We start from the raw sequence: 13,123 nt of genomic DNA on the forward strand, positions 1-13,123 counted from the left end.
ACACTGTCAGTTTGCACCTAGCAGAAAAGAAGAATGTGGACTTTCTCAGCTGAAGCCGACTTTGAGTCAAGTAAAGACGGTCCCCAAATCTCAGAGCCATATAGAATAGTGGAACCAATCAAAAGTGCAACTAAATGTCAATCCATTGCGAGCGAGTCTCGGAAATGGTTAGACGAATGCTAAATTTTTATTTTCAAACAAAAATGAATATATCGAACCAGTCACTTCCCCTTTGGCAAACACACCAAAAATGTTCGAAGAAAATGCAAGTCCGTCTTTCTCTGTACAAAACGCGACTCTAAACGTTACAGGTACACGGAAATATAAATTTCTTGCACGCACCACTTTGTCCATCGGTGTTGGTTTGTAAATTTGTTGGAGGTCGAATCTCTGGTGGTAGACATCGCTTTGCCAATCGATATTCTTCCACCACTTATTTTGTCAAGATCTTCAAATTCTCCATTTCTCGTGGGAGTCACTTCAGTTTTTGGCATTTTTTCACAGTAAATGTCTTCGGCTCTGGTAAGGCCTCTGCTTCAATTACGCCCTTGGATCATCCTACCGGACTCTTGAAGTACCTGAGATTGCTAAAATGTGGTCTGTGGTGACGAGGTCCCTGCGAATAGCTTCATTTCATCCTGCCGTCCAAATTCATGTGGGTTTCTCAATGTCAATTTTTGTTTGCTGTTTATTTTTCTATTTATTTCAGGGTAACTAATGTAGTGACATGAGTGCATTATGTAGAGAGCTATGCACAGCAGGAACAAGAAAGCAATGGAGTATATTGGCAAGGGATGGAGTGCTCTGCACGAAGTTGACAGGGTGATTGACTATACGGAGCCCGATGATGAACTATTAACACCCTTGCTTAAAGTAAGTTGAAAATTTATCTGGACAGAATGGTGTGATTTGTGTTCAAATTTCAATCTATTTACGAGGATCAGTTATTGCAAATTTGCATTTGGATCCAATCTGGGATTCATTTGAGCATTATAGCAAGACATACGAAGACAATTATTTACTGAAAAGATGTACAGGAAAACAAAAATCCAGTACGGATCCAATACTGAATTATACATCTTTTAGATTGGCAAAAATGCATTTTGCTCTTAGAAGAATATTAACTTAGGAACATTCGGCAAAGAAAAATAATTCTTTCGAAAATTGATAAATTAGATCATGTTTATAGGTGTTTCTCTTTTTTTTTTTTTTAAATGTTTTTTAATATTTTCGAGGTTTGTGGGTTTTGAATGGGTTTATCGGTCTACTGGTATCAAATACACGAGGTATATTATCAAACACAATCAAAATTGACTGTACCGTATCTTACTGCACTGTTCGCAAAATATGCCGAATTTTGTGCCATTGTGGAATTTTTGTTCAAGGGTCAATGCGGCCAAATCTTACTACAATGCATTTTAATAGCAGCTATATATTTCAATGAGAAGGCCTTTTGATAGAATAAATTTCACCAGTTGGACCCCTAGGGTTACATAACTAAACCTGCGTAGCTTTCTATGAAGCATATTGGTCTTCTCGTATACACCTTATCTATCGCAACTGTCAAACGGAAGGTAGTTTCCTATTCAATTACTGCTATATCTATTTTGGAATCTGTGTTACATTAGTTATAATTCGTTCCTTTCGGAAGTTGGTTCAAGAAATATGTTCCGATGTTAATATTTGGACTGCATGGCATGAACTTCCTTCGGCATAGGTGCCAGGTTTAAGAAGTGTCGATTTCACCAAATTTGCCCGAGACGTGCTTACAGCCTCATTTTTTTGACATGTTATTTGGGGCATACCACACAGAGATCAGCCTTAATACGTCGTCAACCTCACCAATGAACTGAAGCTGTTGTGATTCCTTTTCTTCTTTTGTTTTTTTTTTTTAAACCGTAACTGAAATATTGTGTTAAATTAGAGATCTGCATTTGGAGGTGCAGCATTACATCAAATAAATAAAAGTCCCATATGCAGGCTGACAGCTTTTAGCTGTTCTAGTGGCCTGATATCTTGACAAAATTTCAACAACTGCAATACTACACTGTATATCCTAGTTGTATAAATATGCCAAAACAACCCTAAAATCAGACAAAATTTGACCTCCATCGATTCTAAATTCAGTTGGATTCCCTTCTACTTGTAAGGCCTCTTGGTCCATTGCCAGAGTGGTTACATTCAAAACTGGAAACATAGAAACCAAGTATTAACAGAAATGGCTGAAGAGAGAGGGAGGAGTACCCTGAACGGAAGCCTGCTAGAGAGTCTCAATTTGTCCTCTGATATATCCTATCTCATCATCAGCTCATTGTATCTGCATTCGATAATCAATGAGAATATCCATCTTGGTGGAGACTTCCGAGTCCCGACACCAGATTGTTGTAGAAAAGTTGAAGTTGGAGGATGGCATCCTGTAAGTCCATAATTTCCTGCTCCATTCTAGAGAGAGGTCTCATTTTTATCCTACGGCTTCCAAAGGCCTGCTTCCCCGATACCCAGACAAGAGAATTCACAACAAATTCCTATGCAGCCCTGGTCGAGAAGGTTCGAATTTCACTCTGCCCTAAGGATAAATCAACCGTATGCACCCTATCTCCCAATTTTGACATGTGACTGTGAGTTTCCCTTGCAACAGTGGAAATCAATCCCTGCGTGAAATCACTTTCACAGGAGATGGCATCATGAGAGCCAATAGAAGCTGGCTCAACCCAATGGAGCCCAAAATTAAACAGATTCCAGCCTAATAAGAAGAGCCTGCCCTGCAGATCCAAGATTTTGCTCAAACTTACCTCTCTGAACACGTCTGCAATCCTTAATCAGAATGGGGGGCTTCACATAAAGCTTCCTGTACCCCTTGCTGGCTTCCACGGGCTGATCCCATTTCCTGCGCGAGGAAAGTACATCTTGTTCTATCATCCTCTGGCCTTCCCAACTACATCTTGTCCTATCATCCTCTGACCTTCCCAAGCTGTGTGTGCACTGGAGTGTACCTGTTTTGAGCTCCCATGGTTCGAAGAGTGACGGTTCCCATAAACCGTATGCATGGAGTTGCATGGCCCTGTGTGCCATCCCAACCTTCATACTTCAAGCGAATTAACTTCATTACTAGCCTGCACATGTGGCTGCCTTAACATGGCATGATCATGGTATGGGGAGGTGACTCACCCTTTGATTAACATAAAGGGTACCTATGTCCAGGCCTGATGCATTATTTGCTAATTGATCTGCTTCAACGTTATTGTGCCTAAGGACATGAAGCCTCCTGATCCTGACCATTGAATTCAGCAGGGTTCTAATCCTTTTGAGAATGGATTTAAGCTTAAGGTCTGACAGGGAAGAGACTGTATGGAGACAGTCGAATGATGGCCATGGAGTACCCTACAATAAAATGTTTTTGATATCAAGCATAATCGATTAAAGAATTCCTTGCAAAAGAGCATTACGCTTCAGCCTGGTTATTAGAGGCATGTCCTAAACTCCAAGAATAGGATAATTCAATTCGTCCACTGGGGCGAACTAACAGATCTTCCAACACCTGTGTTGAGATTCCTTTTTATGCACAGACCATACCCTTATTTGAAGGGAAATGCGCTGCATCACTTTTAGAACAAGCAAAATTCTTTTTGATAGCATCAAAACATATAAATTTACTGCACGCGCTGTCTGCTTGGTTTATTTTAAAAAAAGCTAAGGCTTCCTTATTGTACTCCTGGTGTTAATTAAATGTTTTTGATAATTTGTACTTTCTTGCATAAAAAATCTGGGTTGGTTTGCAGAGAGCGAAGCAGAATTTTGAATTGGCTTTGGAAGTCGATAACATGAACACCCAGGCGAGGCTGTGGTTGGCTCGTCTGCATTTGAAATATTGTGTACCTGGTGCCTGTAAAGCAGTGTAAGCGTCACCTCACTTTCATTTTGATTCTTTTGTTACCAAACTTCTTGCAGATGGGGGAAAACTATCAAAATCAAACCTTTATCTAGATTAAGCTCCGTACATTAGAGCCATCCCTCTTAATTGTAAGATTTGTCATAAGGGCTCTGAAATAAATTATAAAAATAGTCTCTTTAGCTCCACAAGTATGTTGCTATTAAATAATTCTTGATATCTACTTATCAGCTGTTCTGATTAGTTCTAAAAATAAACATTCAAGAGACACCTGTGATTTTGATTGAGGGAAGGATGCATAAACTGGAAGAATGTAGTTGCAAACAACTCTGATAAGATAGAGCTTTAATCCTTCCACACAGACCATGAAATGAAAGGTACTTTCTTCTACCTGCTATTTTTTAAGATTCCAAATTTTCAGACATGACCTTCAATAAACTGCCATATATCTGAAGAGGACACGAGGGACAACCTCATTGAAGTTGTTAGGCCATGGTTCTGCTAATGCAGTAATGACCTGTAAGTATCAGGTCCCATCACACACACTCATGTCCGCACAAAAGGCCTCTATGAACGTTCACCTTGTGCCTGGCTTTGATAAACTTCGAATCCCCGGTACTATAAAGTATGCATCATTTGTTATATGAAACTCTATACCTTTTCTTCACAGTAATAGGTAGGTTTATATTCAAAAGGTTACGGCTGAACTGTACAGTGAAGATTTACAAAAAAGTATGCTGTTCTGAGCAGCCATAACCACGAATCCACAGCTAAGAACAGTCCAGCCAAAAAAAATTCTAAGACTGCATATCCAATTCCACTCATTAAGAGGTCTGCAGATGTACTGCTTCACAAATTGACATAATAAAAACAATACTTGACAAGACATACTAGATTACGAAAATAAAACTCGAAATTTGAATGTTCATTTTGGCTTCAGTTGCCAGGTCAACTTGAATATCCGGGTCTTGGTTTTCCATATCTGCAAAGCTAGTGTTGATGTCAGTCAATGTTATAAGAACCTGACCAGTGATTGAACTGATTGGCCCCCAAAACTGAAACCAACTAGAAATGCACTGGAATTGGTAAAAAAACTGAAACCAGAACTGGTTGACCAAAAAATACCTAAATACTCAAATTTTGATAAAACAATATATCTTCATGTGCATCCATGCAAATCCAAACCATTAGACACCAAATATGCATATTTCTCTCATGTACATAGCATTATAAGGATGAATATGGTAAAATGGCTCTCAGTGCAATACACATTTTGAACCAAAATACATTGAGGCTCTAAAGGGCCTGCAGAATTCAAAAGCAATCATACATAATCATCTGAATCTAGATTTCTACATTCTCTCCATGGGTATGCTCGCCATATTTGCTTGATGCCTGTGAAGGTCCAACACCAATGTCTGTACCTTGTGGCAATGGAAGCAGCTGCAAGTCATCTAGGGTAAGTGCATTCATGATAGAAGGGGGTCATCATTAAATGGATGAAAATTAGGTTTCATGGTAGTCGTAGGGATTTACTTTTGTGTTTTAAATTTCATTTTTGGTTTTTCTGGTGAAAGGAGGTGCACGAGTAGAAAAGCAGTCAACCCAACTGGTTATCATTGGTTTAGGATTGGTTTAGTACCAAAACCTGCCATTTCCAGTTTGGGAGGCTAGTTATGACTGAAACCTCCCAAAACGAGTCCAATTGACCAATTTTATAGGTTTCTAGCCGATTCTGATAACATTGCTGTAGAAGTAATTGAGTAAATAGAGAGAGGACCAACATCATACTATGAAGGAGATGGGTCCACTAAAGCATGATAATAATCATTTGGAAGAGGACTTGTATGGTGATGAGAAGCATTATGATCCATGTAAACATGCTGAGATCCCTCTGAAGAATCTTCTGCAAGAAGTAAAAGGAAAGAATCCGTCGAACTGTGAGTAGGAACCTCATAAGAAATAGCTTCTCCATATTCAACCACCTCGTGAGTGGTGGGTTCATAAAGTTGGTGCCCTGGAAAAGTTTCTTTGAGCAAACGATGTAGGAAGGGTTTGGGGATGTATATGTGTTTCTCCTTTCACTACATGGGCCCATGCACTAGATCCACAAATTATGACATGCAAAATAGAAGGTTTGTTACCATGCCATTTCTCATAAGGAGTCATACCTATAATAGCACAAGTAGTTGTTCTACTGATGACATTGGGTGTGCAAACAACCTCTTTTTAGTTTTTTCTATAATGAAAACTTCGTTTTCTTGGAGCCAAGCATACAACAAACCATCTCCATGATAGCTCTATTCTCTTGTTCTACTGCATTTTGTTGTGGACTATGTTACCTCCCCAACCTGCGCATAATGATATAATCCTTGATCCACAAGGTGCAACCCGGGAGGAACTACTAGGATGGCTACCAATGTCACCTATGCAACCTATTCTTTCACTTTAGGTTGGCTTTTATCCAACTCAAGGGGGGCATCCCTAGGTTTTATGATTACTAAAGCTATAATATTGAACCTCAAATGTGGTGTGAAGAGATAGCTTTAGCAAAATAAAGTTTTGAAGTTTAATGGTAAAAGAATGATAGAAGGATCAAGAGATTAGCGCAAATCCAAACAAGGCCAAATGGAGTCAAGAGGCCGATCCAAGAGGGAAAGCTTGATAAAAGGTTCAGACTACAAGGTTTTAATTTTAGGTATGTTCTATGCTGATAGCAAATTTACTTCAATTTTCCACATTAGCTCAATATCAATTCTAGATTAGCAATCACATTTAGCATGATAGTAAAATGCAGATAGAACATAAACATAAATCGCAGAAGACAAGCCAAGACAAGAGGACACAAGATGTGGCACCAGCCAGGGACAAACCCCAATGTGGGGAAACTCTTGATCACTTCTTCTTATGTGTTCTTCAATAGTTCAGCAGAGAGAGAGATAGTACATATGCATTAGAAGTCAACATTTTGACTTATCTAAATAAGAGCAGAGATCTTCTCTAAGAAGATGTCACATGAGATAGCTGATTTGGACACAGGTGATTCCATCACCTAGCTGTACCTATCTGTGCTGCACCCAATCATCATGCTAGACCTCATTACTATGTTGAACACATCATACCATGTACATCATCACTGTGCTGCACCCAATCATCATGCTGGACCTCATTACTACATCATACCATGTACATCACCACCGTGCTGCATAATGCTGCATCATCACTGAGCTGTACCTCATCATTGTGCACTATGCTGCAATACTCACAACTGTCTCTAACACCATGCAACATCCAACTGCTGCTTCTAAAACATGTTGCTCCATGCACCTTACAGCACCATGCTGCTGCATCTATCATATCATGTCGCACCCCTTTTGAGGTATTCAACACTCCATGTTAACCCAACACGTGGCTACCACAGGTTGCTCCGAATCTGATCCAAATCTGGTCAATATCAAAGCACCTCTAACACTACTCCAAATCTGCTTGAGACTTTGCTGTTCCTGACTGTTCTGGTTAGGGCAGTTGGGCATACTGCTGCAGCCTTAAACTCCTCTCAACAGTCCTCGAACAGCCCTCCAAAAACTGCAGACTAGGCAAGGAGAGATGCTCCTCCTCCACGCTGAATGTAAGGGCTCAAGACAACCCTCAAATCTGCCCACGCTAGATTAGGAGTACTGTTGTCATTTATATTTGCATACTGTTGTTTGCTGCAGACCTGGTTAGGGCACTTACGCAACCCTAAACATACCCCACAGTCAACAAACCAACCCCATAAGGACTGCAGCCCATCTGGGAAGGCTTCCTCCCATGCCACGCTGCCTTCTTAGGGCATTGTCCATGCTTGAAAGCCCTCACGCAGTCTCCCTAACTGTGTGCTATGGCCTGTAGCCTAGCACAACAACCTTCCTGTAGCTTCTGCCTCCACAAAATGTGACCAAACAATCTTAGAACAATAGCATACTGCGCTACTAAGACTCGGCCTAGTAGCCTGCTCTCTCAGCCCTTGAAACAACAAGATTCCATCCCTCAAACAATTTGCACTTGCCTCAGCTTCGGCCTGCTGTAGCAGACTTCGGACCCTTGCTTCCATGCTGTCCAAGACCCTCTCTCAGTTTCAAAGCTATTCATTTGAGAACGTTGCACACTTGGATCAACATTGTCTAGTGCTAGGGCAGACCCTTTAGGATAACATATATATAGCTCCTTCCTTGACAGCAAAGAGGGTTCTCTTTTCATGACAGCGTTGTAGTTAGGGCATCATCTTCTTAGGGCAACATATATTCTTAGGATCTCTTCTCCCACCAAAACCCAAAGACAAGTGGAGAGTAAGAGATCACAAGAAGAGTGTGTGTACAAATGACTTTCAAGGCACCTCTATTTATACTAAAACGTTGAGCATAAGTGGGGGCAATTTGGTTGCTGGCCGACCTTGACGAATTGTCCCATAACACAAATAAATTAATATCTCCATGAATACTTATCGGAATCGGATGATTGTTAGATCAATCTTACACCTCTCGATGAGAAGAATCCAAGAAAAATATCTACTGCCATGAATAAGTAGACCCACATGGAGTTTGGCCATAATTGCCAATTTTAACACTCCCTCTCAACTAGGGAGAACTCCATCTACTGATCCATCTGCCAAACTGTACTATCTCTGCCATCAGTGCCCTGCACTGTTTTGCTCTGCTCTTGCTGAACTATGAAGAAGAAGAAGTGATCGAGAATGTATCATACCATCCTCTACTGACCCGAAGTCAGTCCCATATAAAAGAGAGTGTCTCATACCACTCTCACTGACCTGAAGTTAGTTTTAATAAAGAGAGTGTGCCATACCACTCTTACTGATCCGAAATCAGTTCCAAAAGACAGTGAGTTATATCACTCTTACTGTTCCGAAATCAGTTCCAAAAGAGAGTGAGTTATATCACTCTTACTAATTCGAAATTAGTTCCAAAAGAGAGTGAGTTATATCACTCTTACTGACTCGAAGTCAGTTCCAATTGATCCTAGATCAATATCATCCTAGCATAGGGAGTACGATAGATACATGATGCATCCATCAATACTACTATGGTCCCTATCCTCATTTCCCTACTCATTGGCCAGATGAGAAGTACTTCCCATGAGTCCCAGACTGCATGGGTAGGATGTCTTAGCAGGAGAAGGATGAACCACTCATCTTGCCTACATGTTGCCATGGGGTATCCCAGGGGAAGGCTGAACCACTCACCCTATGATTTTGTGTCTTAGCAGGAGAAGGATGAACCACTCATCCTGCCTACATCGCAGACCACTAGGGGAAGGTTGAACCACTCACCCTATGGTTGCTCATCGCTTCACGATGTATCCCCAAGCCTCTTGGAGCTCCTAGAGCTCAATGTCCATCTCATACAAGACCTTCAGGAGAGAGTCTCTCCACGACTCCTAGTCGTTCTCAGAAAGTCACAAATTTGACCTTTCCCAGGGGCTTCATCTGAATATCGGTGACCTGCACATCAGTTCCAATACGAAGGAGCCTCCATGCTCCTTGTTGTACCATATCCCAGATAAAATGGTACCTGATGTCTATATGCTGGGAGTGATCATAGAACATGGGATTCCTCAACAATCGAATCCCCCTCTAGTTGTCATAGAAGATCACGATGGTATCCATCACGTGTCCAAACAACTCACTGAAGAGCTTCCACAACCAGACAACTTCATAGGAGGCCATACTCTCAGTTATGTATTCGGCCTCAGCGGTGCTCAAAACAACCGTCTTCTGCTTCCTGCTCATCCAGGATATTGAAGCAGAACCCAAAGAGAACCAACACTCATAAGTGCTCTTGCGATCCTCCACACTGCTTGCCTAGTCAGCGTCAGAATAATCATGCAGCTTCACATTTCCCGCAGTGTATCTCAATCCATGAGAGATTGTGCCCCGAAGATATCTCAAAAGATTCTTGGCACCAATCCAGTGAGGCTCAACCATATATGAGCTCAACATGCTAACTGCAAAACATATATCTGGACGAGAGTTCACCAAGAACATCAATGCTAGAAAGAGTTTAGGAAACTCAGAGGCATTTCTCAAATTAGGTGCGGCATGACTACCGCATAACTTCTTAAAGTTAGGCTTCATCGAGGTAGTCACGGGCTTGCAGTTCACTGTTCCAAATCCAGAATCCAACTCCCTCTTACTTTTGCAAATGAGAGGGTCTGCACATGTCAGAAAGAGGTTGTCCTCATAAGGTGCCAGTATGAGAGGTCTATCATCCACAATCTTTAAGCAGTGGTTTGGATCGGCTTCACTCCTAGTGAATCTCAACTTCATCAGACAACTATCAATCCTCTCATATCAAGCCTGGGGTGTTAGCTCTAAATCATAGAGAGCTTTCGTCAACCTGTATACATGAGATTCCAAATCATGAATCTCAAACCCCTTGGGTTGTTCCAAATCTGGGAATGGTCGCCTTGTGAGTTTTCCTTCGGTACATCTTGGACATGTACCTTCATGCTCTTCTTGAATTCAGGCATCTCTGTCACCATCTGTCTCACATCGGGAGTGAGCAGACCTCCGGTGCTATAGAAGAGATGTGTCACACGACATGGTCCCCATTGGACTTCCTGCAACTTGATACAAATTGCCAACCCTGAATTCAAAAGCATCTTTAAAGTTACTTTTTCAAATATGTACCTTTCCATCGATGAATGTCTTCCATTTTCGAAATGGACACCAGGCTCTTCTCGAGATCAGGTACATATACCTTGATCCAATTGAAGAGTAACATTCCCTACGCCCCTTGTGGGATAGGTGGCATCGTGTCTGAGAATAATCTCCAAGTTGTTTCCTTCTCTCTCAGATTAGAGAGAACTTCCCCGTGTCCGGTGAAGTGCCTTGAAGCACCATTATCAATATACCACTTTTCCAAAGTGTCCAGAGGAGAGGTAGTGAAGAGGGGTTGATATGAACTCCTCTTGCTTATCTGAAACAACATTTGATTCTTCATACCTGGAGATCTTTGAAGAGTTGGCCATTTTCCCTGATGACCATCATTCCTTTTTCCTTTGCCATTGTACTTGTCATTCCTTCGATGATTGAAGATGCCCCTGGAATAATTGTTATCGTCATCAGGTGATGTGTCCCTTCTATTCGGACACTCCTTCGCATAATGGCCAAACTTATTGTAAGCAAGGCATCTGCCTTTCCTTCCACTCTTAGTGTACTTGTTCTTTGAAGTTGGTGCATTTTATGAAGGCTTAGGGATTTTACCCTTCACGTAATATAGCACTTCTTGCTCTTCCAATGTCAGATTCGGTGTGCAAACAACCTCCTTTCTCTATATTGAAAACTTCTTTTTCTTGGAGCGAAGCATACAACAAGCCATCTCCATGATAGTTCTATTCTCTTGTTCTACTACATTTTGTTGTGGATTATGTTACCTCCCCAACCTGCGCATAATGATATAAGCCTTGATCCACAAGGTGCAACCCGAGAGGAACTACTAGGATGGCTATCACTGTCACATATGTAACCTATTCTTTCAATTTAGGTTGGCTTTTATCCAACTCGAGGGGGGCATCCCTAGGTTTTATGATTACTAACGCTATAATACTGAACCTCAAATATGGTGTGAAGAGATAGCTTTAGCAAAATAAAGTTTTGAAGTTTAGTAGTAAAAGAATGATAGAAGGATCAAGTGATTAGCGTCAATCCAAACAAGGCCAAATGGACTCAAGAGGTTGATCCAAGCGGGCAAGCTTGATAAAAGGTTAAGACTACAAGGGCCACTTATGCATGCCACAAGAACTTAACATTGTTGAAAATGAAAATAAAGAGATACTAGGAAGGCCTTAAATTGCCACATCAAATTTCTGCCATTAGGGTATGCCCTACGTATTGAAGCATTAGTCTAGCACCCAATCAAGAAGATGTTAGATGCAAGAGATACCACCGTGTAGAAGATAACAAAGGATTTAAGAGGGAGGCACTCCACACATAGAACCCTTCCAATGAGGTAGATATACTCTTCTCTCTGGGCCCCACAAAGCAAGTTCTAGCAACTCTACAACCATAAGCAACAATCAGAAGCACTAGAACAATAAGCCACACATTAAAAGGGGAAACCCCTTACACTTCACATATACTCCAAGAAAGATATCCATTAAGCTCCAAGGAGAGGAAACTCCAAAAAATATGACCATAACAAATGATGGAGAGAACTACTCTTTAAATAGACTTTAACTCCTTCTCCATTTACAATAAACTAGTAATTAGTTTTCTAGATCATTAGTCCTCCAAGGAATAACCTTCTAAACAACTTTCTTACTAAAAATAGCAATGAGTTGCTCAGGTCCCCTTGTTTCTGTTGTTAGTTTTCCTTAAAACCCGATAACTGATTTTTGATTCCCTAAGCATGCAATAAAAAATACAACTAAATTGTTGTTCTGAAACTTAAAACACAAATACATACTGAGTTTTTGACCATAGCATGCGCAACAGAAGTAAACTGAAGACAAACACATGCAACACATAAAACACTGGATATACCCAAGAAACCCCAACTCCGAGGAAAACCTACAATCTGTGTGTGTTTTTCTATTAGCTTCAACAAATTTCTCTTGAGAAGATATTACAGTGAGGGAACCCTTCTCTTTTACAGCAAAAACGTTGAATAACTCCCAAACAAATTTGATTCGCCCACACAAGTGACTTGGCCTATACGACCTGTGCAATACAACACTTTTTGTGTGCTATACGATCCTCTCTACGCACTTCTACGTGCTGTACGACCGCATAATATGGGTCTGATGCTGAGCTGAAGTAGAGGCTATTCAACCCTCTCTTTCTCTCCCTTGGTTGTTGAACTTGCTACAAAATTGTTGAAACCCTACTCTCCTTTTGCTGAGCTAACACACACACTTTGTGCCAAATTGAACTAACCACTTCTGCGCCCTATTCGCCCTAGTAAGTCAACCTGGGCCCACCATCATCTTCAATGGCTGAGATTAACTCATGATGAAGGGTTGAGGTCTAAACACATGTTGACTTTAGGCTTTTTAATTTTTCCCAAATCCAACATTAGGAAATAGTAAATTAAATTAATAATATGCTAAGTGGCTGTCCTGTGGGTCCCTCTGCAAGCCTTGACACTTAGGCAACCAAAAAACTTGCCACTTTACTCCAATCAACACTCCTTAGTGAGGAAGGTGTTCTGCACTACACCCAACTTATCTATGAGGTAA

The 13,123-nt window shown here is 40.9% G+C and overlaps 1 protein-coding gene across 4 annotated transcripts in view; it reads left to right on the plus strand.

Annotated features, from left to right (window-relative positions):
• The first annotated feature begins 169 nt into the window (after positions 1 to 169).
• Positions 170 to 13,123, plus strand: part of LOC149224988 (binding protein) — a 260,671-nt gene continuing 247,717 nt past the window's right edge. Inside the window, exons 1-4 of one of the 4 annotated variants that reach the window (XM_089386386.1) lie at positions 170 to 311; positions 505 to 655; positions 745 to 873; positions 3,780 to 3,895. In XM_089386386.1, coding sequence (XP_089242512.1) covers positions 593 to 655; positions 745 to 873; positions 3,780 to 3,895 — 308 coding nt within the window. In that variant the 5' untranslated portion in view covers positions 170 to 311; positions 505 to 592. Of the gene's footprint in view, positions 656 to 744; positions 874 to 3,779; positions 3,896 to 13,123 lie in introns of all 4 variants that reach the window. The other 3 variants (XM_089386385.1, XR_016249558.1, XM_089386388.1) reach the window with 3 other exon arrangements.

Source organism: Pinus tabuliformis, chromosome Q, assembly GCF_031772625.1.
Source record: "Pinus tabuliformis cultivar Carrire ecotype Pingquan chromosome Q, CPIR1, whole genome shotgun sequence".
NCBI lineage: Eukaryota > Viridiplantae > Streptophyta > Pinopsida > Pinales > Pinaceae > Pinus > Pinus tabuliformis.